At 40.5% G+C, this 27,631-nt stretch overlaps 1 protein-coding gene across 1 annotated transcript in view; it reads left to right on the top strand.

Moving 5' to 3' along the window:
* The window catches only part of CCDC175 (coiled-coil domain containing 175), a 77,930-nt gene that overhangs the window by 10,689 nt on the left and 39,610 nt on the right, over positions 1 to 27,631 (top strand). The window contains exons 5-9 of the mRNA XM_055538233.1: positions 887 to 1,115; positions 15,547 to 15,669; positions 18,760 to 18,869; positions 22,964 to 23,045; positions 25,673 to 25,809. Of these exons, the coding sequence (XP_055394208.1) occupies positions 887 to 1,115; positions 15,547 to 15,669; positions 18,760 to 18,869; positions 22,964 to 23,045; positions 25,673 to 25,809 (681 nt within the window). The remainder of the gene's footprint in view (positions 1 to 886; positions 1,116 to 15,546; positions 15,670 to 18,759; positions 18,870 to 22,963; positions 23,046 to 25,672; positions 25,810 to 27,631) is intronic.

Here is a 27,631-nt window from a genome sequence, read left to right as displayed (position 1 = left end):
CTCCTTCAGGTGGGAGTGGCCAGCAATGAATATGTAAGGTTAACCTCGCCTCTTGAACTCAGATTCGGCTATGGCTGTGAGAAGATAGGGCTTCACAGGTGACTCAGTGGTAAAGAATTTGTCTGAAATGCAGAAGACACAAGAGATGCCACGGGTTCAATCCTTGGGTCAGGAAGATCCCCTGGAGGAGGGCATGGCAACCCACTCCAGTGTTCTTGCCTTGGAGAATCCCATGGACAGAGGAGCCTGGCAGGCTACAGTCCATAGGGTCACACAGAGTCTGACATGACTGAAGCGACTGAGTACACACGAATGTGAGGAGTTAAGAGAGTTTAAATTAGATTTTAAGCACCCTCCGAACCATGAAGACAGACTCAGATCCCTCTTCCCCAATTCCTGTCTTCAGAGGGGGATTAGGTTTCTCCTGGACATTCTATGTAGGGCAATGGCATCAGAAGGTGACTAGAAGAGTGGTGGGATGTTTGTCTATCTTTGGCTTAAGTATGTATCTCACGATGATAAGGTAGTCATGGCAAAGTTACATATCAAACCTTGTGTCTAGCGAGATTCCACTTGCCTGTTCAAAACAGTATTTGAATCATTGTAAGCTTTAAACCAAAATATCCCATAGTAACTACCTGGTATATGAAGATGGCTGGGGTGAGGCAGGACCCCAAGACACTTTGGCAGTGATAAACAGTTGCAAGATGGATACCGTGTTTCCATCAGTCCTTCCTCTCAACCAAGTATAGGCCAGTACAAATACACCTCTAAAATAAGTGTCCCTTAATTTTCCCTCTTTATGGTGGTTCATCTCATCAAACAGACTTTAAATTTCTTTCTGGAAAAAGCCATTCTTTTTATGCCAAGGATTCTTTTTCTCTAGTGAAAGGCAAGAGGAGCTAGCGAAGCATTATGGAAAGATTGTCCTGTCACTCAACCACGCAATGAAAGAAAAAGCCACTACCACTATTTACATCAATGAGACTTATACCAAAATTAACTGGGAGAAGAAACAACTAGAATTGCAGAAAACATACATTCAAGAAATAGAGGAGCAAATAGAAAGAGAAAGAGCAGAATATTTGAAGAAAAAAGAAAAACTGAATCAAGAGGTAAGTGGTATGATTTTTTTTTAAATAGAGAATTGTACAGAATTGAAGCAGGATATGAGAAATAACGTATTTGCCCTTGAAGATAGCAAGCGTTCCCATGGTGTCTTCTGCCGGAATAGAGCAGAGGCTCCAGGACACTGGAGCCCGTGGGGGAGATTGATTTGTACCACGATCTCAGTTCATGGGAAAGAATACGAGTGATAATGATGGCAACACTGGGGTGGCCCCTTGCTTATATGCAGCCCTATAGGAAGTAGGAATTTGCTTCTGTGTCGTTTGGTTGTCTTTGACAGTTCTGAGGCCCTGTTTCTGTGGATAGGATCAGTGAGTTCAGCTCTGCTGGAACTGATGTGGAAACTTGGCCTCTACGCGCTGTCACCGAATTGAATCTTGGAAACAGAGTTTTGGGTGAAGTAGAAAAGAATAGATTTATTGTTTTGCCAACAAAAGGTAACCACAGTGGGCTGATGCCCTCCAAATCATGTATCCTAAGCCAGTGAGGGGGGAGTCTTATAGACAAGGGAAGGATTGCAGACAAGGATCAGGATGCACACGGGGGTCTACATTCCTTCAATCCAGAGGTCGTCTGGCCTGGCATAAGGCGGTCTTGTGATGGCTTCTGTGATTCTCAAGGTAATGGAACTGTGACCTTCTCTCTGAAATGAAAAATGCTTCAACAAGTAGTTAATTATACCCATGGAAAAGAAATGCAAAAAAGCCAAATGGCTGTCTGGGGAGGCCTTACAAAGAGCTGTGAAAAGAAGAGAAGTGAAAAGCAAAGGAGAAAAGGAAAGATATAAGCATCTGAATACAGAGTTCCAAAGAATAGCAAGAAGAGATAAGAAAGCCTTCCTCAGCGATCAATACAAAGAAATAGAGGAAAACAACAGAATGGGAAAGATTAGAGATCTCTTCAAGAAAATCAGAGATACCAAGGGAACATTTCACGCAAAGATGGGCTCGATAAAGGACAGAAATGGTATGGACCTTACAGAAGCAGAAGATATTAAGAAGAGGTGGCAAGAATACACAGAAGAACTGTACAAAAAAGATCTTCATGACCCAGATAATCACGATGGTGTGATCACTGACCTAGAGCCAGACATCCTGGAATGTGAAGTCAAGTGGGCCTTAGAAAGCATCACTACGAACAAAGCTAGTGGAGGTGATGGAATTCCAGCTGAGCTATTCCAAATCCTGAAAGATGATACTGTGAAAGTGCTGCACTCAATATGCCAGCCAATTTGGAAAACTCAGCAGTGGCCACAGGACTGGAAAAGGTCAGTTTTCATTCCAATCCCAAAGAAAGGCAATGCCAAAGAATGCTCAAACTACTGCACAATTGCACTCATCTCACACACTAGTAAAGTAATGCTCAAAATTCTCCAAGCCAGGCTTCAGCAATATGTGAACCGTGAACTTCCTGATGTTCAAGCTGGTTTTAGAAAAGGCAGAGGAACCAGAGACCAAATTGCCAACATCTGCTGGATCATGGAAAAAGCAACAGAGTTCCAGAAAAACATCTATTTCTGCTTTATTGACTATGCCAAAGCCTTTGACTGTGTGGATCACAATAAACTGTGGAAAATTCTGAAAGAGATGGGAATACCAGACCACCTGATCTGCCTCTTGAGAAATCTGTATGCAGGTCAGGAAGCAACAGTTCGAACTGGACATGGAACAACAGACTGGTTCCAAATAGGAAAAGGAGTACAGCAAGACTGTATATTGTCACCCTGCTTATTTAACTTATATGCAGAGTACATCATGAGAAATGCTGGGCTGGAAGAAGCACAAGCTGGAATCAAGATTGCCAGGAGAAATATCAATAACCTCAGATATGCAGATGACACCACCCTTATGGCAGAAGGTGAAGAGGAACTACAAACCTCTTGATAAAGGTGAAAGAGGAGAGTGAAAAAGTTGGCTTAAAACTCAACATTCAGAAAATGAAGATCATGGCATCCGGTCCCACCACTTCATGGGAAATAGAGGGGGAAACAGTGGAAACAGTGTCAGACTTTATTTTTCTGGGCTCCAAAATCAGTGCAGATGGTGACTGCAGCCATGAAATTAAAAGATGCTTACTCCTTGGAAGGAAAGTTATGACCAACCTAGACAGCACACTCATAAGCAGAGACATTACTTTGCCAACAAAGGTCCGTCTAGTCAGGCTATGGTTTTTCCTGTGGTCATGTATGGATGTGAGAGTTGGACTGTGAAGAAGGCTGAGCGCCGAAGAATTGATGCTTTTGAACTGTGGTGTTGGAGAAGACTCTTGAGAGTCCCTTGGACTGCAAGGAGATCCAACCAATCCATTCTGAAGGAGATCAGCCCTGGGATTTCTTTGGAAGGAATGATGCTAAAGCTGAAACTCCAGTACTTTGGCCACCTCATGTGAAGAGTTGATTCATTGGAAAACACTCTGATGCTGGGAGGGACTGCAGGCAGGAGCAGAAGGGGATGACAGAGGATGAGATGGCTGGATGGCATCACTGACTCGATGGACGTGAGTCTGAGTGAAGTCCGGCAGTTGGTGATGGACAGGGAGGCCTGGCGTGCTGCAATTCATGGGGTCGCAAAGAGTGGGACACGACTGAGCGACTGAATTGAACTGAACTGAACTTGATGTAAGAGCTCAAAGATACTGTTATGTTTATCTCTTGAGGAATCACATCCTTGCCTCAAGGCTGCACTATTGTTTCCTGACTGCTCCTCCCTTGTTCCTGCATCTCCTCCCTTCCTTGATACAGCAACTGTTTGAACTGCCCTTTGGAACCCAGGGAGGGTCATGGAAGCTGTTGAGTTCAATTCAGTTCAGTCGCTCACTCATGTCCAACTCTTTGTGACCCCATGGACTGCAGCACACCAGGCTCCCCTGTCCATCACCAACTCACAGAGCTTGCTCAAACTCATGTCCATTGAGTCGGTGATGCCATCCAAACATATTCTCTTCCCATTCTTCTCCTGCCTTCAATCATTCCTAGCATCATGGTCTTTTCCAGTGAGTCACTTCTTTACATCAGGTGGCCAAAGAATTGGAACTTCAGCTTCAGCATCAGTTCAGTTCAGTTCAGTCTCTCAGTCATGTCTGAATCTTTGCGACCCCATGGACTGCAGCATGCCAGGCCTCCCTGTCCATCACCAACTCTCGGAGTTTACTCAAACTCATGTCGATTGAGTCAGTGATGCCATCCAACCATCTCATCCTCTGTCCTTCCCTTTTCCTCCCACCTTCGATCTTTCTCAGCATCAGGGTCTTTTCAAATGAGTCAGTTCTTCACATCAGATGGCCAAAATATTGGAGTTTCAGCTTCAGCATCAGTGAATATTCAGGACAGAGTTCTTTTAGGATGGACTGGTTGGATCTCCTTGCAGTCCAAGGGACTCTCAAGAGTCTTCTCCAACACCACAGTTCAGAAGCATCGATTCTTGAGAGCTCAGCTTTATTTATAGTCCAACTCTCACATCCATACATAACTACTGGAAAAACCATAGCTTTGATTAGACAGACCTTTGTTGGCAAAGTAATGTCTCTGCTTTTTAATATGCTGTCTAGGTTGGTCATAACTTTCCTTCCAAGGAGTAAGCGTCTTTTAATTTCATGGCTGCAGTCACCATCTGCAGTGATTTTGGAGCCCCCCAAAATAAAGTCTCTCACTGTTTCCACTGTTTCCCCATCTATTTGCCATGAAGTGATGGAACTGGATGCCATGATCTTAGTTTTCCGAAAGTTGAGCTATAAGCCAACTTTTTCACTCTCCTCTTTCACTTTCATCAAAAGGCTCTTTAGTTCTTCTTCACTTTCTGCCATGAGAGTGGTGTCATCTGCATATCTGAGGTTATTGATATTTCTCCCAGCAATCTTGATTCCAGATTGTGCTTCATCCAGCCCAGCATTTCTCATGATGTACTCTGCATATAAAATAATAAGCAGGGTGACAATATACATTCTTGACATACTCCCTTTCCTATTTGGAACCAGTCCCTTGTTCCTTGTGTAGTTCTGACTCTTGCTTCCTGACCTGCATATAGATTTCTCAAGAGGCAGGTCAGGTGGTCTGGTATTCCCATCTCTTTCAGAATTTTCCAGTTTACTGTGATCCACACAGTCAAAGGCTTTGGCATAGTCAATAGAGCAGAAATAGATGTTTTTTCTTGAACTCTCTTGCTTTTTTGATGATCTAGTGGGTGTTGGCAATTTGATCTGTTTTCTCTGCCTTTTCTAAATCCAGCTTTAACATCTGGAAATTCAGAGTTTACATACTGTTGAAGCCTGCCTTGGAGAATTTTCAGCATTACTTTACTAGCGTGTGAGATGAGTGCAATTGTACAGTACTTTGAGAATTCTTTGGTGTTGCCTTTCTTTGGGATTGGAATGAAAACTGACCTTTTCCAGTCCTGTGGCCACTGCTGAGTTTTCCAAATTGGCTGGCATATTGAGTGCAGCACTTTCACAGCATCCTCTTTTAGAATTTGGAATAATTCAACTGAAATTCCATCACCTCCACTAGTTTTGTTCATAGTGATGCTTCCTAAGACCCACTTGACTTTGCATTCCAGGATGTCTGGCTCTAGGTGAGTGATCACACCATCATGATTATCTGGGTCATGAAGATCTTTTTTGTACAGTTCTGTGTATTCTTGCCACCTCTTCTTAATATCTTCTGCTTCTGTTGGGTCCATACCATTTCTATCCTCTATTATGCCCATCTTTGCATGAAATGTTCCCTTGGTATCTCTAATTTTCTTGAAGAGATGGCTAGTCTTTCCCATTCTATTATTATCCTCTATTCTTTGCATTGATCCCGAGGAAGGCTTTCTTATCTCTCCTTTCTATTCTTTGAAACTGTGCATTCAAATGGGTATTTCCTTCCTTTTCTCCTTTGCCTTTCACTTCTCTTCTTTTCTCAGCTATTTGTAAGGCCTCCTCAGACAACCATTTTGCCTTTTGCATTTCTTTTTCTTGGGGATGGTCTTGATCACTGCTTCCTATACAATGTCATGAACCTCCATCCATTGTTCTTCTGGTACTCTGTCTATCAGATCTAATCCCTTGAATCTATTTGTTATTTGCACTGTATAATCATAATTGATTTGATTTAGGTCATACCTGAATGGCCTAGTGGTTTTCCCTACTTTCTTCAATTTAAGTCTGAACTTGGCAATAAGGAGTTCATGATCTGAGCCACAGTCAGTTCCCCGTCTTGTTTTTTTTTTTTTTTTTTTTTGCTGACTGTATAGAATGTCTCCATCTTTGGCTGCAAAGAATATAATCAACCTGATTTCAGAATTGACCATCTGGTAATGTCCATGTGTAGAGTTTTCTCTTGTGTTGTTGGAAGAGGGTGTTTGCTATGACCACTGCATTCTCTTGGCAAAACCCTTTTAGCCTTTGACCTGCTTCATTCTGTACACCAAGGCCAAGTTTGCCTTGTTACTCCAGGTATTTCTTGACTTTCTACTTTTGCATTCCATTTCCCTATAATGAAAAGGACATCTTTTGGGGGGGTTAGTTCTAGAAGGTCATGTAGGTCTTCATAGAACCGTTCAACTTCAGCTTCTTCAGCATTACTGGTCAGGGCATAGACTTGAATTACTGTGATATTGATTGGTTTGCCTTGGAAATGAACAGAAATCATTCTGTCATTTTTGAGACTGCATCTAAGTACTGCATTTCAGACTCTTTTGTTGAATATTTTGGCTACTCCATTTCTTCTAAGGGATTCTTGCCTACAATACTAGATACAATGGTCATCTGAGTTAAATTCACCCATTCCAGTCCATTTTAGTTTGCTGATTCCTAAAATGTCAATGTTCACTCTTGCCATCTCCTGTTTGACCACTTCCAATTTGCTTTGATTCATGGACCTAACATTCCAGGTTCCTATGCAACATTGCTCTTTACAGCATCGGACTTTACTTCTATCACCAGTCACATCCACAACTGGGTGTTGTTTTTGCTTTGGCTCCATCTCTTTATTCTTTCTGGACTTATTTCTCCACAGATTTCTAGTAGCATATTGGGCACCTACCAACCTGGGGAGTTCATCTTTCAGTGTCCTATCTTTTTGCCTTTTCATACTGTTCATGGGGTTCTCAAGGCAAGAATACTGAAGTGGTTTGCCATTCCCTTCTCCAGTGAACAATGTTTTGTCAGAACTCTTCACCATGACCCCTCTGTCTTGGGTGGCCCTACACAGCATGGCTCCTAGTTTCACTGAGTTAGACAAGGCTGTGATCCGTGTGATCAGATTGGTTAGTTTTCTGTGATTGTGGTTTGCAGTCTGTCTGCCTTCTGATGGAGAAGGATAAGAGGCTTATGGAAGCTTCCTGATGGGAGAGACTGACTGAGGGGGAAACAGAAAACACAAACAGTCTTGTTCTCATGGGCAGGGCCATGCTCAGTAAATCTTTAATCCAATTTTCTGTTGATGGGTGGAGCTGTGTTCCCTCCCTGTTATTTCAGATCAGATCAATCACTCATTGCACTCTTTGAGATCCCATAAATCACAGCACGCCAGGCCTCCCTGTCCATCACCAACTGCCGGACTTCACTCAGACTCACGTCCATCAAGTCAGTGATGCCATCCAGCCATCTTATCCTCTGTCATCCCCTTCTCCTCCTGCCCCCAATCCCTCCCAGCATCAGAGTCTTTTCCAATGAGTCAACTCTTCACATGAGGTGGCCAAAGTACTGGAGTTTCAGCTTTAGCATCATTCCTTCCAAAGAAATCCCAGGACTGATCTCCTTCAGAATGGACTGGTTGGATCTTGCAGTCCAAGGGACTCTCAAGAGACTTCTCCAACACCACATTTCAAAAGCATCAATTCTTCGGTGCTCAGCCTTCTTCACAGTCCAACTCTCACATCCATACATGACCACTGGAAAAACCATAGCCTGACTAGACGGACCTTTGTTAGCAAAGTAATGTCTCTGCTTTTGAATATGCTATCTAGGTTGGTCATAACTTTCCTTCCAAGGAGTAAGTGTCTTTTAATTTCATGGCTGCAGTCACCATCTGCACTGATTTTGGAGCCCAGAAAAATAAAGTCTGACACTGTTTCCACTGTTTCCCCATCTATTTCCCATGAAGTGATGAGACCGGATGCCATGATCTTCATTTTCTGAATGTTGAGCTTTAAGCCAACTTTTTCACTCTCCACTTTCACTTTCATCAAGAGGCTTTTGAGTTCCTCTTCACTTTCTGCCATAAGGGTGGTGTCATCTGCATATCTGAGGTTATTGATATTTCTCCTCCAATCTTGATTCCAGCTTGTGCTTCATCCAGCCCAGCATTTCTCATGATGTACTCTGCATATAAGTTAAATAAACAGGGTGACAATATACAGCCTTGACAAACTCCTTTTCCTATTTGGAACGGTCTGTTGTTCCATGTCCAGTTCGAACTGTTGCTTCCTGACCTGCATACAGATTTCTCAAGAGGCAGATCAGGTGGTCTGGTATTCCCATCTCTTTCAGAATTTTCCACAGTTTATTGTGATCCACACAGTCAAAGGCTTTGACATAGTCAATAAAGCAGAAATAGATGCTTTTCTGGAACTCTCTTGCTTTTTCTATGATCCAGCGGATGTTGGCAATTTGATCTCTGGTTCCTCTGCCTTTTCTAAAACCAGCTTGAACATCAGAAAGTTCACGGTTCATATATTGCTGAAGCCCGGCTTGGAGAATTTTGAGCAGTACTTTACTAGCGTGTGAGATGAGTGCAATTGTGCAGTAGTTTGAGCATTCTTTGGCATTGCCTTTCTTTGGGATTGGAATGAAAACTGACCTTTTCCAGTCCTGTGGCCACTGCTGAGTTTTCCAAATTGGCTGGCATATTGAGTGCAGCACTTTCACAGCATCATCTTTCAGGATTTGGAATAGCTCAACTGGAATTCTATCACGTCCACTAGCTTTGTTCATAGTGATGCTTTCTAAGGCTCACTTGACTTCACATTCCAGGATGTCTGGCTCTAGGTCAGTGATCACACCATCGTGATTATCTGGGTCATGAAGATCTTTTTTGTACAGTTCTTCTGTGTATTCTTGCCACCTCTTCTTAATACCTTCTGCTTCTGTAAGGTCCATACCATTTCTGTCCTTTAACGAGCCCATTTTTGCATGAAATGTTCCTTTGGTGTCTTTGATATTCTTGAAGAGATCTTTAGTCTTTCCCATTCTGTTGTGTTCCTCTATTTCTTTGCAATGATATCTGAGGAAGGCTTTCTTATCTCTTCTTGCTATTCTTTGGAACTCTGCATTCAGATGTTTATATCTTTCCTTTTCTCCTTTGCTTTTTGCTTCTCTTCTTTTCACAGCTATTTGTAAGGCCTCCCCAGACAGCCATTTTACTTTTTTGCATTTCTTTTCCATGGGGATGGTCTTGATCCCTGTCTCCTGTACAATGTCACGAACCTCATTCCATAGTTCATCAGGCACTCTATCTATCAGATCTAGGCCCTTAAATCTATTTCTCACTTCCACTGTATAATCATAAGGGATTTGATTTAGGTTATACCTGAATGGTCTAGTGGTTTTCCCTACTTTCTTCACTTTAAGTCTGAATTTGGCAATAAGGAGTTCATGGTCTGAGCCACAGTCAGCTCCCGGTCTTGTTTTTGCTGACTGTATAGAGCTTCTCCATCTTTGGCTGCAAAGAATATAATCAATTTGATTTCGGTGTCGACCATCTGGTGATGTCCATGTATAGAGTCTTCTCTTGTGTTGTTGGAAGAGGGTGTTTGTTATGACCAGTGCATTTTCTTGGCAGAACTCTATTAGTCTTTGCCCTGCTTCATTCCGTATTCCAAGGCCAAATTTGCCTGTTACTCCAGGTGTTTCTTGACTTCCTACTTTTGCATTCCATTTCCCTATAATGAAAAGGACATCTTTTTTAGTTGTTAATTCTAAAAGGTCTTGTAGGTCTTCATAGAACCGTTCAACTTCAGCTTCTTCAGCATTACTGGTTGGGGCATAGACTTGGATTACTGTGATATTGAATGGTTTGCCTTGGAAACGAACAGAGATCATTCTGTCGTTTTTGAGATTGCATCCAAGTACTGCATTTAGACTCTTTTGTTGACAATGATGGCTACTCCATTTCTTCTGTTATTTACCTGGGTCCAAACTATTGTGCCATTAATGAAGATAATGGCCTTCAAAAAGTCCCATGCATGCACTGGTACACTCAATGCCCCCAACCCTGCAGCAGGCAACCGCTGACACATGCCTCCATGGGAGACTCCTGGACACTCCTGGGCAAGTCTCAGTCAGTCTCTTGTGGGGTCTCTGCTCCTTTCTCCTGGGTAGTGGTGCACACAAGGTTCTGTTTGTGCCCTCCAAGAGTCTATTTCCTCAGTCTTGTGTAAGTTCTGGCAGCTCTATGGTGGGGTTAATGAGCAACCTCCTTCAAGAGGGCTTATGCCATACCCAAGTCTGCTGCACCCAGAGCCCCTGCCTCTGCAGCATTCCACTGCTGACCCATACCTCCATAGGAGACACTCAAACATAGTTCTGTCTCAGTCTCCGTGGGGTCTCTGGATCCTGGTGCACACAAGGTTGGTTTGAGCCCTCTGAGCCTCTCTGGAGGGTATGTGGTTTGATTCTAAACATGATTTCGCCCCTCCTACCATCTTGCTGGGGCTTCTCCTTTGCCCTTGGATGTGGAATATCTCCTCAAAGTCACTCTAGTGCTGCATGGCTGTTTTGGGTGAGGGGTGGGGATTTTCAGAAATTTGGTCACTGCCTGCTTTCTGGCTTTTTATGGTCAGCTTTCAAGTTGTCATGGCACTTGTGGGTGTGTCATTTAGCATATGCTAATATATTACAATGAGCCTATAAAGAGGCTCGAGGTCAACTGAAAGTCAAAGTTTCTGCCATCCTGGGCCTGTCCAGTTTAACCAGTTTTTGTAGTATCCTGTTTTTCTCCATGGCTTTGTCCCCTGCCCTCTTCGTTCTTGTCTCAATTTGGTTCTGTGATTGTTTCAGTGATGTGTGCAAAGTTGCTTCAGTTGTGTCTGATTCTTTGTGACCCTATGGACCATAGCCCTCCAGACTCCTCTGTCCATGGGATACTCCAGTTATGAGTACTGGAGTGGGTTGCCATGCCCTCCTCCTGGCATCTTCCTAACTCAGGGATCGAATCCACAACTCTTACATCTCCTGCATTAGCAGGCAAGTTCTTTGCCACTAGCACCACCTTTTTTCATGATAAGACTGTTCATAAGTTCCAGTTAGGTCTGAGAGTTTTTATCCTTTAGAGCACACCTATGTCTTCAGAAACAGTTTTGCACTAAAACCATGGGTGTTTTTTTTTTTTTTAAGTGTAAATAGCTCAGTCTTAGTCATCCTCAGAACAGGTGCTTTTGTGAAGTCATTGACAAGGGGTCCCTTGGGCAGTCTGCAACCACTACCCAGAATTTGTAAAACGTCAAGCTCCATGGACCTTTTCAGGGGATGAAGCCATTGTTAGCCTGCACTACAGTGCTGAGTCAACTGAAATCCGTGGCTCCTGTCATTGGGCTAGACCTTGCTTGGATTTATTGTTATTACAGTGAAACGGTGTCAGAATAATAAGAACCAAAAGCGGTGTTTCCTCTTTTCTTTCTCTACCCGCAACAACGCTGAGAGGACTTCATTTCACCCAGTTTCCAGCCCTCTGCTTGACTCTGAGCAGTCCAGAACTCCCACACTGGAGGGGTTCACTGAAGTTACAGGGGTAAAAAGAGGGATGTGTCTGCATGGGCACAGCTTGAGGGATGATGTGCAGGGCAGTGTAGGTGGGAAGTGGGGAGAGCCTTGTCTGTCTTTTTTTTTTTTTACTTCTGCTGGGGCTGAAACAATGGTCAGTGGTGGCCTGAGTACTACTGATATTTGCCCACCAGAAGGAAGACTCCACCAGGCAGGGATTTTGTCTGTCTTTTTGTTGCTGAATTCTAGCATTATGATGGGTGCCTGGCATACCTTGCATGTAATAGGCACTCTATAATATTACTGTATTGAATGATTGAGTTTCTAACTTCATTTTAAGCCCTCGAGAGAAGTTTCCACCCTCTCCCAACCCTTCCTATTCTTTAATATAAAGAATATAATATATTATATATAATATATATTTTACATAAAATGTTAAAAAGGAAGCCCAGAGGGACTTCAGATTGAGAATTTGAGAACATGATAGGTTCTCCTTCCTTTTGTGGATAGTGTTTCTCAGTCAAAAGCACTAATTAAACGAATAAGTGTGGCTTTACAAAAACAGGTAGTGGCTGGATTTGGCCAACAGGTAGTAGTTTGCCTACCCTTGGTCTAGTGCCCTGGGAGAAAAGGAAATGCATTAGAGTACTCAGATGCAAATAGCAAAAGCCTTGACTCAAACTTGCTTAAATAGTAAGGGCATTTATCATCTTACACAGTAGGAATTCCCAAGGTAGGGCAGACTCCAGAACTAACTAATTCAGTGGCTCATCCCTCTTCCATCTTTCATTTTAAGGCTGGTTTCCCTCATCATCACAAGATGCCTGCCAGTGACAACTGGACTATATGCTTCCATATTCACATAGAAGAAGAAAACCTTTCCCAACCAGGGACATAAGTCTTCTTGCCAGGTTAAGATAGTGCCCACCCCAGAATACTAATGGATCCTAAGGGAATGCATGTACTAGTGGGCTAGACCAGCTAGGGTGGATATTAAGGAGTCTACCACTGATGCTCACTAAATGCACATCATATGCCATGGTAACAGCTTGTTAATTTCCTTTATTTCCAGTGAGAAAGGAAAACCTGTTTATAGCTGTCAGAGTCTTCAAACCTGTAAGGTCTCCTCTAACACAAAACAGAATTGTTTTTGCTAATATTATTTCTATAATTGCAAGACTTTGGGAGATGATTTAAGCAAAAGAATGAGGACAGAATATCAATTTTCAACAAAATTTATTATCACCAAGTTTCATTTAATGCACCTGTGCCCTAGTGCAGAGATAATTGATAATGACCACATTCATTCAGAGTAGCCACTTTGAGTAAATTGGCTGAGACTGATGGAAAACCACACCACTGTATATTTTCATTAATTCTTTCATACAAAGTTAAATATGCTTTCTCAGGCCTTACTACTCACTTGCCTTGCTCTTGATAATTCATCTTACCAACAAATCCATGATGTGTTTGATTTTGATAAGAAGGTGACTCATTTAAGTAGGATCTGACAGGTAATCACAATATGTTTGATCTTAGTAAAATTGTTATTTATCCTGTTAATGAAAATAGTCAATAAACAAAATCTATAATAAGAACAGAAAAGAGTTTTATTTGAGCCTAACTAAGAACTAGTTCAGAAACCATCTTCCCAGATTACTCCAAGGAGCTGTTCTGGAGAAGCAGGGTTTTCAGCACAGTTTTATATCTAGTCAGAACAAAGACAACTGAACAAGTCAGAGTTACCTTTCTTCAACGTTCTGAAAAAGAAAGAACATACCAGCACCTGGGAAGGGAGTCTTATCATCAGAGGAGTAACAGCTACTTAGCATCCCAGGAAGAGGGACATTTAATCTTTATTTTTAACACGAATTTTCTTCACTTATTAATGTTTCCTTTTCTTAAATAGTTACAGCTGATGTAGAATGCAGGTATGATAGACCACGAAAAGGCTATTTTAGTTAGCATAAAATTCAGGTTAGCTGATGTATATAAGCCAGAGTGACTTCCTTATATCTCAATATGTGAAAATTTATCAGTCCCCAACAGGTTGGTGACCCCTCTCTATGGGTCCTTTGCCAGTGTCGCAAATGCCAGTCAAATGAAACAGGGTTCGGTATAGCAAATCAGGAACTCAGTTCATTAAGGAACAGAGGAACAGAGAAGAGAGAGCTTGTGCCCTAAATACACCATCTTCCTGAAGGAAGGAGAGTAAACGAATTCTGAGGAGTAGGAGTTAGCAGTCATCAGGGCTCTAGGAAAGGGGCGGAAATTTATAGAACCAGGGCAGCTGGAGCATGCGCCGTCTTTCATGCTTCCTCGCACAGGGCTTGAGTTGCGCCTGCTGCTACTGCTGCTTCTAAGTCGCTTCAGTCGTGTCCGACTCTGTGCAACCCCATAGACGGCAGCCCACCAGGCGCCCCCGTTCCTGGGATTCTCCAGGCAAGAACACTGGAGTGGGTTGCCATTTCCTTCTCCAGTGCATGAAAGTGGAAAGTGAAAGTGAAGTCTCTCAGTCCTGTCCGACTCTTAGGGACCCCATGGACTGCAGCCCACCAGGCTCCTCCGTCCATGGGATATTCCAGGCAAGAGTACTGGAGTGGGTGCCAGTGCCTTCTCCTGAGTTGTGCCTGCTGCTGCTGCTGCTGCTGCTGCTGCGTCGCTTCAGTCGTGTCCGACTCTGTGCGACCCCGTAGACGGCAGCCCACCAGGCTCCCCTGTCCCTGGGATTCTCCAGGCAAGAACACTGGAGTGGGCTTCCTACAGAGTACAAATACCCTGTTTGGGCAGAGATCTTAACATGGTAAAGAAGCAAAGTTAACTTTCCGACACCTCAAGGTCTATGTGCACAGGAAGGGCATTCCTGTGGTCAAGACACACAGCCAGTTCAGGGCATTTGACCACTGAATATCTCTTAAGGCATAGCCACAAAGCATTTCTGCCAAATACCAGGTGCTTTTGAAACAGAGACAAATCAAAGTAAGGATCTTTTAGTTCTTGGAGCTGGTATGGGTGACACAATGGTAAGTTGTTCAGGGCTGTGAGCTGCCGTACCTTCAATAATTTTGGTTTTGGTCTGTCTTATTCCTCATTAAATAATGTGAATTTAAATTTCTGAACAATTCCTAATTCCTTCCTTTGCTCTCCTAATGTGCTGTAAATCTGTTTTTTTTATTTTATATATTGTTGTATTTTACCAGTAAATTTTTTTATGTTTTACTAGTAAATTTTAGAACAAAAGCTACTTTTATAATTTGCTTTTAATGATCATTGTTTTTTTGTGACTTTAAATTTACTAGTTCAACATTTTATAATTACAGTTCGGTCTTTGTGATTTGTTATTTTTCCTTTGATGCTTCAAAATAAGCCCAAACCTGGTTGTTTTAACTTGATAAAATACTTAGGTTAAATATGGTATGAAAGTGAAGTCGCTCAGTTGTATCCGACTCTTTGCGACACCATGGACTATAGCCTATCAGGCTCCTCTGTCCATGGGATTTTCCAGGCAAGAGTGCTGGAGTGGATTGCCATTTCCTTCTCCAGGGGATCTTCCTGAGCCAGGAATCGAACCTTCGTCTCCCTCATTGTAGGCAGACGCTTTACCATCTGAGCCACCAGGGAAGCCCAAATATGGTATATGTAAATATGAATTAGGTTGGCAAAAATTTTTTAAAGGATTTCCTAAGCTTTGTTGTCATCTTAAGCTTTCTGATTGGTTTATTATGTTTATTAATACAGATTGAAGAATATAAAAAACTCTGTGAACTTAAGAGAAAGGAAACTTACGCAAAGAAGAAAGAACTGGATAAATTAAGGCTTACAATGACAAAAATGAGAGAAACTGTTACTACGAGCACAGTGGTAAGAAAAAATAAAAACTGGTTTTTCATGTCTGACCCCAGGCTTCTCAATATACACTGCCTTAAATATAGCAGGAGTTTTTTTTAAAAAGGAGTTGATTTTCATTCATCTTCATGCCATTCTGGGGAGAATGTTTTGAGCATGTTAGCGTTTTCTGACATATTATTTAAAGTGTCATAGTGCAGTTATGTTTTCTTCAGGAGTATGATGAAAAGAGTAAGTTTGGAATTCCTTAGGTATAAATTGCATTTAATGGACTTTCCAACCCAGAAATTGAACCCAGGTCTCCCTCACTGCAGGCAGATGCTTTACTGACTGAGCTACGCATGAAGTCCCTTTAATAGGCCAAAGTACTATAAAGCTGGTTTTAAAAAACACATACAGAACTGACCAAATGCATACAGAACCTTATGTGATGTTTCCGTGAGATTGCTTTATTCTGTATAACAAAGTGAATAACCATGGACAGGTTCCTTATTTCTGAGTATGTGATAATCAAACAGAATTTGGGCTCTCCATTTATACTGAGTACAAGAACATTAATATGCACTTTTACTTTTAAAAATTGATAACATTGAAAAAGCCAGTACTGTGATAGTACTTTAAAATGAGAGTTATCCTCATTTTAAAGATGAGCAAACTGATCTTATGGAGGTGACTATAGTTGACGGTGTCAGTGTTGATACTACTTCTATGTTAATTAAAATAGAAACACCTATAATCTATCATAATTGGTTGAATTAATGAATCTTTAGTGATTTCTTCTATCTGTTTGAATTGTTGTTGTTTAGTCACTAAGTCATGTCTGATTCTTTGTGACCCTATGGACTGTGGCCCACCTGGTTCCTCTGTCCATGGGATTTTCCAGGCAAGAATACTGGAGTGGGTTGCCATTTACTGCTCTAGGGGACCTTTCCCATCCAGGGATCGAACCCGGGTCTCAGCCTCTGCAGGCAGATTCTTTACCGACTGAGCTATGAGGAAAACCCAGTGTCTCTGTACCTCCCCGCAATCCAACACCCCACCACACCTTACCAGTGGAGAAGAGTGTTTAAAGCACAATGGCAGTATCACAGGGGCTTCCCAGGTGGCTCAGTGGTAAAGAACTAGCCTGCTAATTCAGGATACGCAGGTTTGATCCCTGGGTCAGTTAGATCCCCTGGAGTAGAAAATGGCAACCCTCTCCAGTATTCATGCCTGGAAAATTCCACGGACAGAGGAGCCTGGCAGGCTACAGTTCATGGGGTCTCAAAAGAGTCAGACATGACTGAGCATGAGCTTCAGATACATATCAGAGAAACCTGCATCTGAATCTTGGCTTTACTAACCCAGAGTTTCCTCATCTATAATATGGAGGTCATAGGACTGCCTACTTAGAGGACTTTTGTGGAGAAGGAATGAGGTCATGCCTATAAAGCTTTTAGCTGAGTGCTTTGTATTTGGTAAAGTTTATTGTGGTTGATGCTGTTATTTCCTGAGATTAGAAAACAACATTTTGGCCACGAACTTGAGACTACTGGGAATTTCAGGTTCACCTTCATGTTGGTTCACCTTTGGTTTAGAAAACTCTGCAACCAGGTCAAGCTAATGTGATTCTGGCAGAAAAGAAGAACAGTGTATGATTGATTCTCAAGGTGCCCTACAGTCCGGGGTGGAGAGGTTAAAGGGCTAGAGGCAATGAAGATCAGGCTGGACCAGCCTTGGGCATATAGTCACTAATGATGATCAGTCAGAGTCCCTTGGACAATCTACTGATTTTTGATGGCAGTTCTAGGATTTCAAACTCCTGTTAACTCTGGAACTATAGTCCACAAGTCCAGTCATATGAGTGCTTTAGAGAAAAAAAGGAGTTTGGGGAGCTTTCACTCACCTGTCTCACCTGACATGACTGAGAGTGCCTCTACACCACTGACATGTGTTCTCTGACCCCACACTGGTGTGCAGGATTGGGGGAAGTTAAATGATCTGCCCAGGGTAACTCTATGCAGAGAGCAAAGGAATCTGTTTGACTAGCTTTCCTCTCAGCTCCACTTTCCCTCACAGGTGGAAATGCAGATCTAAGCTCCAATAAATTTGCCTTCCCTTTTCTTTTACTAAAACTGTGTTATAAAAATATCTGTTTCACTATGAATTTTCTTCATTCATAGTTCTTTCTTTTAATTATGCTAACATTTTTTCATCATACCAAGTTTTTCCATTTCCAAAATGCTGATTAAGTATTAAGAAAAAATCTTCAGCATGAACATAGCTATCAAATAAGGCAAAAGACCCGATTTGTTTTGATTTTTAAAATAATACTCATTCCAGTATCCTGGAATAACATTTTGAAAATAATTATTAAAATGTATATTTAATTTTTAAAATGGTAGTAAAGATGAATTCATGTCTTTTTTTTTTCACTTAATGGATATGTTTTTATTTTATTTTTTTAAATTTAATTTAATTTTTTAACTTTACAATATTGTATTGGTTTTGCCATATATCAAAATGAATCCACCACAGGTATACATGTGTTCCCCATCCTGAACCCTTCTCCCTCCTCCCTCCCCATACCATCCCTCTGGGTCGTCCCAGTGCACCAGCCCCAAGCATCCAGTATCGTGCATTGAACCTGGACTGGCGACTCATTTCATATATGATATTATACATGTTTCAATGCCATTCTCCCAAATCAATCCCACCCTCTCCCTCTCCCACAGAGTCCAAAAGACTGTTCTATACATCAGTGTCTCTTTTGCTGTCTCGTACACAGGGTTATTGTTACCATCTTTCTAAATTCCATATATATGCATTAGTATACTGTATTGGTGTTTTTCTTTCTGGCTTACTTCATGTCTTTAAAGTTTTTTTTTTTTGATAGTTTTTACATTCCTATTGCTATAATTCATTTCTCTCCCTCTCAAATTTTGTTTTCTTTTCTGATGATTTCAGAATTATTTCTGTCTCAGTTTGTTTTATAAAGAAACAAGAAATATAATGATCGATTTTTAAAGGCACCCCAAGTATAAAAGATGAACGGATGATACATGAATATTTAGTGAATTCAACTGCTGTCATGAGTCATTTGATGACTTATTGAATTTTCAACAGGTTCTTAGTGATCACAATTTAGAATTAGCACGACTACAGGAATCAATAAGAGAGTGGGAACACAAGATTGAAGAAATGAAGAAATCTTGTAAGATCCTGGAGGATAAAATGTAAGGATAATACTTTCTTTTCACTGAGGCATTTCTACATATGATGTTACTTTCATTATAAAATATTTTCTAATATTAGAAGAAAATTATGTTCTCTTAGTTTACTAAAGTTTCTGTGATTTTCAGCTTTATAGAACCATATCTTCATTTTGAAATTAACCAGTTTTTCAGATGATTAGGAGAAACAATTGAGGAAGATGTGTTTAATTTAGGAAGAGGGAGGGATTTGGGGGTATGGATTATCCTCATTTCAGTTCCTTACTCCCTATAAACAAATATGCCCCTGGAGAAAGGCACTGCCGTAATGCTACAAACTCACCTGACCATGCTGTTACAATTGTTGTTTATAGTCAAAGGGGACTTGCAGAACTTGAGAAAATACAGGGACGCCTCAAGGCAAAACTTTTACCCAAGGAACGGAAACCAGAAACATAAGAAAATATTCCTTCCATTTCAAAGGTCACAGTCTTCGCTTCCTTCTATGATTCTCTTTATCTACATGTTGTGTTGTCTTCTTGGTGAGCCCGTGGCTAAGCATGGCCAATCTAAACACTCTGAGTTTACCTGGCACAGATTCATCTACTTTAGAGACTGATTGACTAACAGATTCTCCCAGGAGAATTCCCAGGTTTCCCAACAAATACTGTTTAGCTCAGCTCTGGACAGGAAGGTGGGGTCTTTCAATATAAATATGGCTTCTGGGCTTACCCCTAGGGTTTGCTGACAGTTTAAAAGACAAACTGTGGTCTAAACAGTTTCCAAAAAAGACATGTAATTTCACATATAGAATCCTATTATAATATGACTCTTTTCTACGTAGATTTGAATGTATTGCACTTAAAGTTGTATCTCTAAAATAACAATTGCACCACAATGCTACTCTACCATCAACAGTCCAAAAAATAGGCAATAATCTCTATACTCAGTACTAGATTTAAAAACAGAAAGCTCAAGTAACACAACAATTAAAAATCAGAATAAAAAAATCTTTTTCTTTGACAAAGTTAGTTTTAGTTGATATCTATTTCTTAAATACCAGGCAGAGAATCATCATGGAATTTACAGATTAACTCTTGAAATGATTTCTAGGGGTTATCATTAAAAGCCTTGCTGCTACACTGATGAAAATTTTTAAATTTATAAGCAGTCTTCATGTTAGCTAACTAGTTTTAAAAGTGTGTTCCAGAAGGAAATGGGGGGCTTCCCTGGTTGGCTCAGTGGTAAAGAATCCACCTGCCAGTGCAAGAGACACAGGTTCGATCTCTGGTCTGGGAAGATCCCACAGGCCGTGGAGTAACTAAGCCCATGCACCACAGCTATTGAGCCTGTGCTTAGAGCTCGGGCTCTGTAACTACCGAGCTCAGATGCTGCAGTTACTGAAGTATGTGTGTCCTAGAGCCCATGTTCTGAAACAGAAGAAGCCACCACGGTGAGAACCTGGCGTATCACAGCTAGAGAGGCCCCTGCTCACTGTAACCGGAGAAGAGCCCACAGAGCAACAAAGACCCAGCACAGTCAAAAATAAATAAATAAAGTAAATAAAAATTTTTTAAAAAAGAAGGAAATGGGGATTCATGTGGCTCACCTTTTTAAAAAAAAAAAAATTCCAGTTTTTCAAGAGTTTTCATGTAGAATCTCACTGAGAAAAAGTGCTTTTGACTAATTTGGTGATTAAGGATATTTACCTCCCCCCTTTTTATTAATTAAACTTTACTTTTTCCTCTTTATTACTTGACAAATTAAAAGAAAATTCTCTGTATTTTTATTTTCTCACTTAGTTCCTTTTTTCTAACTTTGGTGGTAGAGAGAAGCAGCTCAGTTCTTGGGTGAATTTAAAGAATCAAAATGTTATTTTCATAATATCTATAAGATTCTTTAAATTAAACAAGAAACTAAATAATTTGCATAGGTTATCTTCTTAATGATCTATAAGTCGTAATTCCCTGTGTCCCCTCCACCATGAATTCTTTAACTTACAAGCTCACCATCTATTTTGAGGTCAAAATATTGAGAAAAAAACAAAAATTACTAAATTCCAAGTTTAAATTAAATATGTAGAATTTTAATTAAATTTAATTTAAATTATGGGGACAGTTAAGAGTACCTAAAATTTACCACAAGTCCACGGGAGGCACTGCTAGTTTAATCCTTCTTCTTTGTTATTATTAATATCCAGAATGATGGATTGGCATAATAAAAGGCAAATCAGTACCTATCTTTCTAAATTGCTATGACCTTTCTTTGTCATTGAGCTGGTTATCAGCACATGGGAACTGAGAGATTAGAAACTAAATATTGTACATAAATGACATCCAATTTGTGACCCAAAGTACATACTTGCCATTATAGTGCAGGAGGCTGTAACAATTATAGATGCTTTTTTTTCTTTAAAGTGCTGAAGTGGTTTCAAAATTGTCAAGGTTACCAATGACTTTCATCCTGCCAAATTTCAGTGATCTGGTCCAAAGCTTTTGAATTCTTAATAGAATTTGACACAGATGCTTACTTTCATCTTCTTGAAATGGTTTCTTCATTTGGCTTCCCAAACATCACCTTCTCTTATTTCACTTACCACACTGCTCCTTCTCAGGACCCTATACTTGTTCCATTTCTTCCTTCTGTCTCTAAATTTTGGACTTCTCAGCCATTCACTACCCTCTATTCTGTATCATACTCTCCATACATGACTTCATTCAGTCTCATTCTTTCTGTACCCCCAATGACTTCCGTATTTATATATTCAGCCCTGACCTCTAAATGCATACAGTCTGCAGCTTATTTGACCTTTTACTTGGAAAGTTGAAGTGATAGTTTCTCAGTTGTGTCTGACTTTCTGCGATCCCATGGACTGTAGCCCATCAGGATCCTCTGTCCATGGAATTCTCCAGGCAAGCATACTGGAGTGGGTTGCCATTTCCATTCCAGGGATCTTCCTGACTCAGAGATCAAACCCAGTTCTCCCACATTGTGGGCAGATTCTTTACCATCTGAACCACCACACTTGAAAGATATCTCAAATATACATGTCCCAAACAGAATTCTTAATTTCCCATCTCCTTGAAATAGCTCTTCCGTTAGTCTTCCATATCACTGTTTACCTAATTACTCCAGCCAGAAAACTAGAAGTCATCCACCATTCCAGTTTTCCTCACTACCTTACCCTAACCCAACTAGGTATCTAACCTAACCTAACCCTAATCCAGCTCTAACTCAAGCCAAATCCAAAGGCTTGACCTATTGCCTTCATCTTCAAAATATATCCTGAGTCCAACTACTTCTCACCAGCTCCACCTCTAAGTCTCAGTCTGAGCCACCAGTATCTCTTCTGGACCCTTGCCAGAGACTCTACATAGTCTGTCTTCCTGTGCTTTTGTCGTTCTCTACTAAGTAGCCAGAGTCATCTTTACAAGATGTGAATCAGCTCCTGTCATTCCTTTCCTTAAAAAGTTCTCCCCTGATTTCCTTCAAAATAAAATCTAAGACCCTATGTGATCTGGGCTGTGTCTGTCTCTTCAGCCTTCTCAAACTCCTATCTTCATCTAATACACCAGGCATGTTCCTGTCCAGGTTATTATCACCTGCTGTTCTTTCTAGATGAAAAGCTCTTCCTTAAGGTCTTCACATACCTGGCTCCTTCTCATCCTTCAGATGTTTCACAGATTATTCCAAGAGATGTTCCCTAATCACCTGTCTACACTACCATCATCATTCTCAGGATTTCGCTATACTTTACCCTACTTTGCAGTTTTTGGATCATTTAACACTATCTGAAATATATATTTTTTGATAACTTGCTTCTATTCTGCATACTTCACTAGAGTATGATTTCCATGATGGTAGAGACTTTGCCTGTGCTGTATCTCCACTATCTATATCATGTTCAGAGTGTAGGTATTCAAAAATTGCTTCTTAATGTATAAATAAATATTAATACATCATATTAAAAGAGTAAAATTTTTGTTTATTTTAATGAATAGTAAATAAATATGTTGCATAGGGAGATGGGGACTGGAAGTTTCTGATATCGTAAGTAAATGTGGTTTTTCTGGAAAACATGTCCTAATAAGGATTTATTTGGTTTCCTTTGTTCATAGGCTTTTTTTTAAGAATAACAGGGAAAAACTGGATGATTCATCAAATTTTGAAAAAAGTGAATTACTGCTGAAGATAAAACAGGTAGGAAGATAGAAATGATGGCTTTAAGATTATAATTAATTTTTAGTTAACATTTTAAGTATGTGTGAAAATGTGAAATTTTCTCAAGATAGTATTATTTTCATTAATAATAATCATAATCATTCACAGTAACTGATTTAAAGATTTGATCAAAAAGCTGGAAGAAAATAGTGAAAATCACCTAAGCTGAGCATAAAAAAAAAAGTTTTGTTTTTTTTTTTAAATGAGGATAGTTTAAGAGACCTCTGGGACAGCATCAGTGTGCTCTAATATTCAGATTATAGGGGTCCCAGAAAGAGAAGAGAGAGAAAGGGGCAGAGAACATAACTGAACAAATAATAGCTGAAAATTACCCTAACCTGAGAAAGAAAATAGATATCTAAGTCCAGGAAGCACAGAAATTCCCAAACAAGATGAACCCAAAGAGGACTACACCAAGACACATTGTAATGAAAATGGCAAAAAAATAAAGATAAAGAGAGACTCTTAAAAGCAGCAAAAGAAAAACAACCGGTGTATACAAGGGAACTCTGAGAAAACTATCAGCTGATATTTTAGCAGAAGCTTTCTAGGCCAGAAAAAAAGTGGAATGATAAATTTAAAGTGATGAAAGATAAAACATACACCCAGTTCTCTACCTGGCAAGGCTGTCTTCAGATTTTAATGAAAGATGAAGAGTTTTATAGATAAGCGAAAGCTGAAAGAGTTTAGCAGTACTAAACCTACTTTACAAGAGATGTTAAAGGGACCTCTCTAAAAAGAAAAGACCATAGCTAGAAATATGAAAATTACGAAAGGAAAAATTTCACTGGTAAAGGCAAGCATAGAGTAAAGGTAAACCACTTATAAAGCTAGTGCGAAGGTCAAAATATAAATGCAGTAAAATCATCTATCAACAATAAGTAGTTAAGTTATACAAAAAACAAAAAGATGGACAATATGACATCAGAAATATTAAATGTGTAGGGGTAGTAAAAATGCAGAGTTGTTAGAATATGTTCAAACTTAAGATCATTAACTTCAGTTCAGTTCAGTTCAGTCACTCAGTTGTGTCTGACTCTTTGCGACCCCATGAACCGCAGCACGCCAGGCCTCCCTGTCCATCACCAATTCCCGGAGTCCACCCAAACTCATGTCCATTGAGTCAGTGATGCCATCCAACCATCTCATCTTCTGTCGTCCCCTTCTTCTCCTGTCCTCAATCTTTCCCAGTATCAGGGTCTTTTCAAATGAGTCAGCTCTTTGCATCAGGTGGCCAAAGTATTGGAGTTTCAGCTTCAAGATCAGTCCTTCCAATGAACACCCAGGACTGATCTCCTTTAGGATGGACTGGTTGGATCTCCTTGCAGTCCAAGGGACTCTCAAGTCTTCTCCAACACCACAGTTCAAAAGCATCAATTCTTGAGAGCTCAGCTTTCTTTATAGTCCAACTCTCACATCCATACATGACTACTGGAAAAAGGGAATGGTTACCCACTTCAGTATTCTTGCCTGGAGAATTCCATGGACGAGGAACCTAGCAGGCTACAATCCATGGGATTGCATGAGTGAGTGACTGACCATGCTTGTTAGCTTTTAATTCACTTTTTTCAGAGAGTGAAGCTCTTTGGGATCCCGCACTAAAGTGGTGTAAGGTTTTATCAGGCTTAACATCTGGATGAGCTCTGTTTACTTTTGTCCCTCATGTCAAGTAAGAGAACCAAACCTCAGTTTCCAAATGATTTCTTCTATATTAATAAATGTCCTCAGAGTAAAAGGACTTTCCTGGTGGCTCAGTCACAAAGAATCTGCCTGAGTGCTGGAGACCGCCTGCAGTGCAGGAGATGTGGGTTCAATCCCTGGGTCAGGAAGATCCCCTGGAGAAGGTAACCCACTCCAGTATTCTTGCCTGGGAAGTCCAATGGACAGAGGAGCCTGGTGGGCTGCAGGCCATGGGGTTGCAAAAGGTGGACACGACTTAGTGACTAAACCACAACCACCAATATCAGAATAAAAGTTTTCAGTGCTAGGTTTACCAATCTGGATTTTTGCTTTTTTATAGAATTAGGCCTACTAACCTCATTATCTTATTCTGCAACACATTTAAGATCCCTTTTCATCCTGCTATTTCAGTGATCCTTAGCTCACTATTCCTTCCTAACTTTCTTACCTCATTTGAAGCCATTCAGTAGAGACATCCAAGCACTAAGTTCTTACCTCATTCAGAAAACTAATGTTTACTGTCTTTTGTCCTTAAATAGAAATATTTAAGAAAGGGTAAGCATAATATCTACTTAAAGAGGTTTTGAGCAAGAGTTCCTACTGATGTTATGTTTTTTTCCCCCTGGTATAGTTTATCTTCTGGGAAAAGGACATACAGATCTTGCTGAATGATCCTACTTTATTAATTCTTATTTCAATATGAATTATTATTTTTTGGCTTCTCATCAGTGTTTATTACCTTTCTATACATTTGTCATATTTGAGGCCCCAAGTGTACAATTAATATCTGATGTAGAATTAAATCACTCAACATTTAAGGCATAGTCTTATATGGGTGTTAAGTAATATGCCCAGTGCTCTAGTGAGTCGCCCGTCAAAGAAACCATGACACAAATCCTCTACTTCAATTCTTTTTTTTTCCCTAGATGGCTGAAAAGTTACACAAATGTCGTTTAGAGAACAAAGCTCTACGAGAGAAATTGCATACAGTTTCCAGACAATATAAGATTGTCTTAAATGAAGAGGATAAAGTTTTCATGCAGAAAAGGAAAATTTATTCTGAGTATGTTTCTATCCATGACCTATACGTGACTCAACACTATAGTTATGGGTTGCATCTCCATTTAAGCTTATCCTAGTTTTAAAATCTATTGACAACAATGAAATACTCTTTATCCAGTCATAAATATGCCCCGAATTTGCCTGTATACATACTGAATAATGCTTTCCTCATATGGGTCAGATCAAATCCATAAAGAGCAAACCTATTATTTTTACTTCTACATCAGATTCTTGAAAGAATAACCGTGTTTTTACTCCATAAGATTGCCTAAAGAAACTGAGGTCTGCTGTCAGAAACTGGCTCTGCACTTAAATTTCCTATCTCAGAAAAAGGTCTGGTCATTGACATAATCCCCTAACCCAGAGACTGGGAAATTATTCAAGGAAACGCCTATATTTTACCAGGAAGCACCAGTGTTTGTCAGTTCCACCTCCCAGATATTTCTCGGATATATCCTGTCCTCCTATCTAATTCCACTGTTTTCACCCCCTGTTAGCCTCTTCGCTTTGGTTTGCCTCTCAGAAGTTCTTCCCACTTTCTGTTTTACCACCCCTAACTTATCTATCTCCCTCTCACCAGAATGGTCCCTATGAAACATCCCTCTGAGGTCATTCCTTTCATTAGTCATTGCATTGTTATCACCTGGGTACACACCACTTTGTCCCACTGAGCTATGACAGATCAGCGCAGTTGCTCCATCTTAGCACTATATCCTCAGCATCTTGTCCATTGCTTAGCAGGTAATGGGCATTCACCAGCGTTTTCCTAATGAATTATATAAGTAATAATCCATTACTACACTTAAAATGAAGTCACATGGAAGTGTAATTATGATGTCCAGGCCCACTTATGTGAAGCTGAATTTATGGTCATTGTTGTAACATTTATGAAACAGTTACTACAATCATTTTATCTCATCCAATTGAATAGACTACTAAGAATGATATGGTTAGTATTATTTGGGCAATAACTTCCTTAGATCAATACTAAGTTATCAGTTTGAATCATAAAATGTTCTGGTGACAAAGAATTGTAGCCCTGAAACATTTACTACTGTTATTGGTATTTGTCCTCTTCAGCTTGGGCTGCCATAACAAATTACCATAGATGGGGAGATTTAAATGACAGAAATTTATTTCTCATAGTTCTGGAGACTGGACATCTGACATCTGGGTGCCAGCATGGCCAGATTCTGGTGAGAACTCTCTTCCTAACTTGCATAAAGAAGATGGTCAACCATCTTCTTGCTGTGTCCTCACAGAAGGGAGATAGAGAGACAGAGCTGTCTGGTATCTCTGCTTACAAGGGCACTAATCTCACCATAAGGACTCTACCCTCATGACCTCATATAGATCTAATCTCTTCCCAAAGGCCCCATCTTCAAATACCATTTCACTGGGGCCTAGGGCTTCAAAATATGAATTTGTAGGAGGACACAATTCAGTCCATAGACGTTTTGAAGAAGATGAGATGCTTAGATAAAGTACTTCCTGTTATAGGCATGTGCCTCCTATCAATGTCTGGAAATTTGAACAAAATCATAAACTTTCCATTATTCACTTTGTGCTGCTGCTGCTGCTAAGTCACTTCAGTCGTGTCCGACTCTGTGAGACCCCATAGACAGCAGCCCACCAGGCTTCCCCGTCCCTGGGATTCTCCAGGCAAGAACACTGGAGTGGGTTGCCATTTCCTTCTCCAATGCATGAAAGTGAAAAGTGAAAGTGAAGTCACTCAGTCGTGTCCAACTCTTCGCGACCCCATGGACTGCAGCCTACCAGGCTCCTCCGCCCATGGGATTTTCCAGGCAAGAGTACTGGAGTGG

This window comes from Bubalus kerabau, chromosome 10 (assembly GCF_029407905.1).
Source record: "Bubalus kerabau isolate K-KA32 ecotype Philippines breed swamp buffalo chromosome 10, PCC_UOA_SB_1v2, whole genome shotgun sequence".
NCBI classification, from domain to species: Eukaryota; Metazoa; Chordata; class Mammalia; order Artiodactyla; family Bovidae; genus Bubalus; species Bubalus kerabau.
The sequence above is the reverse complement of the archived record's forward strand: the minus strand, read 5'-3'. Positions and strand labels throughout refer to the sequence as shown.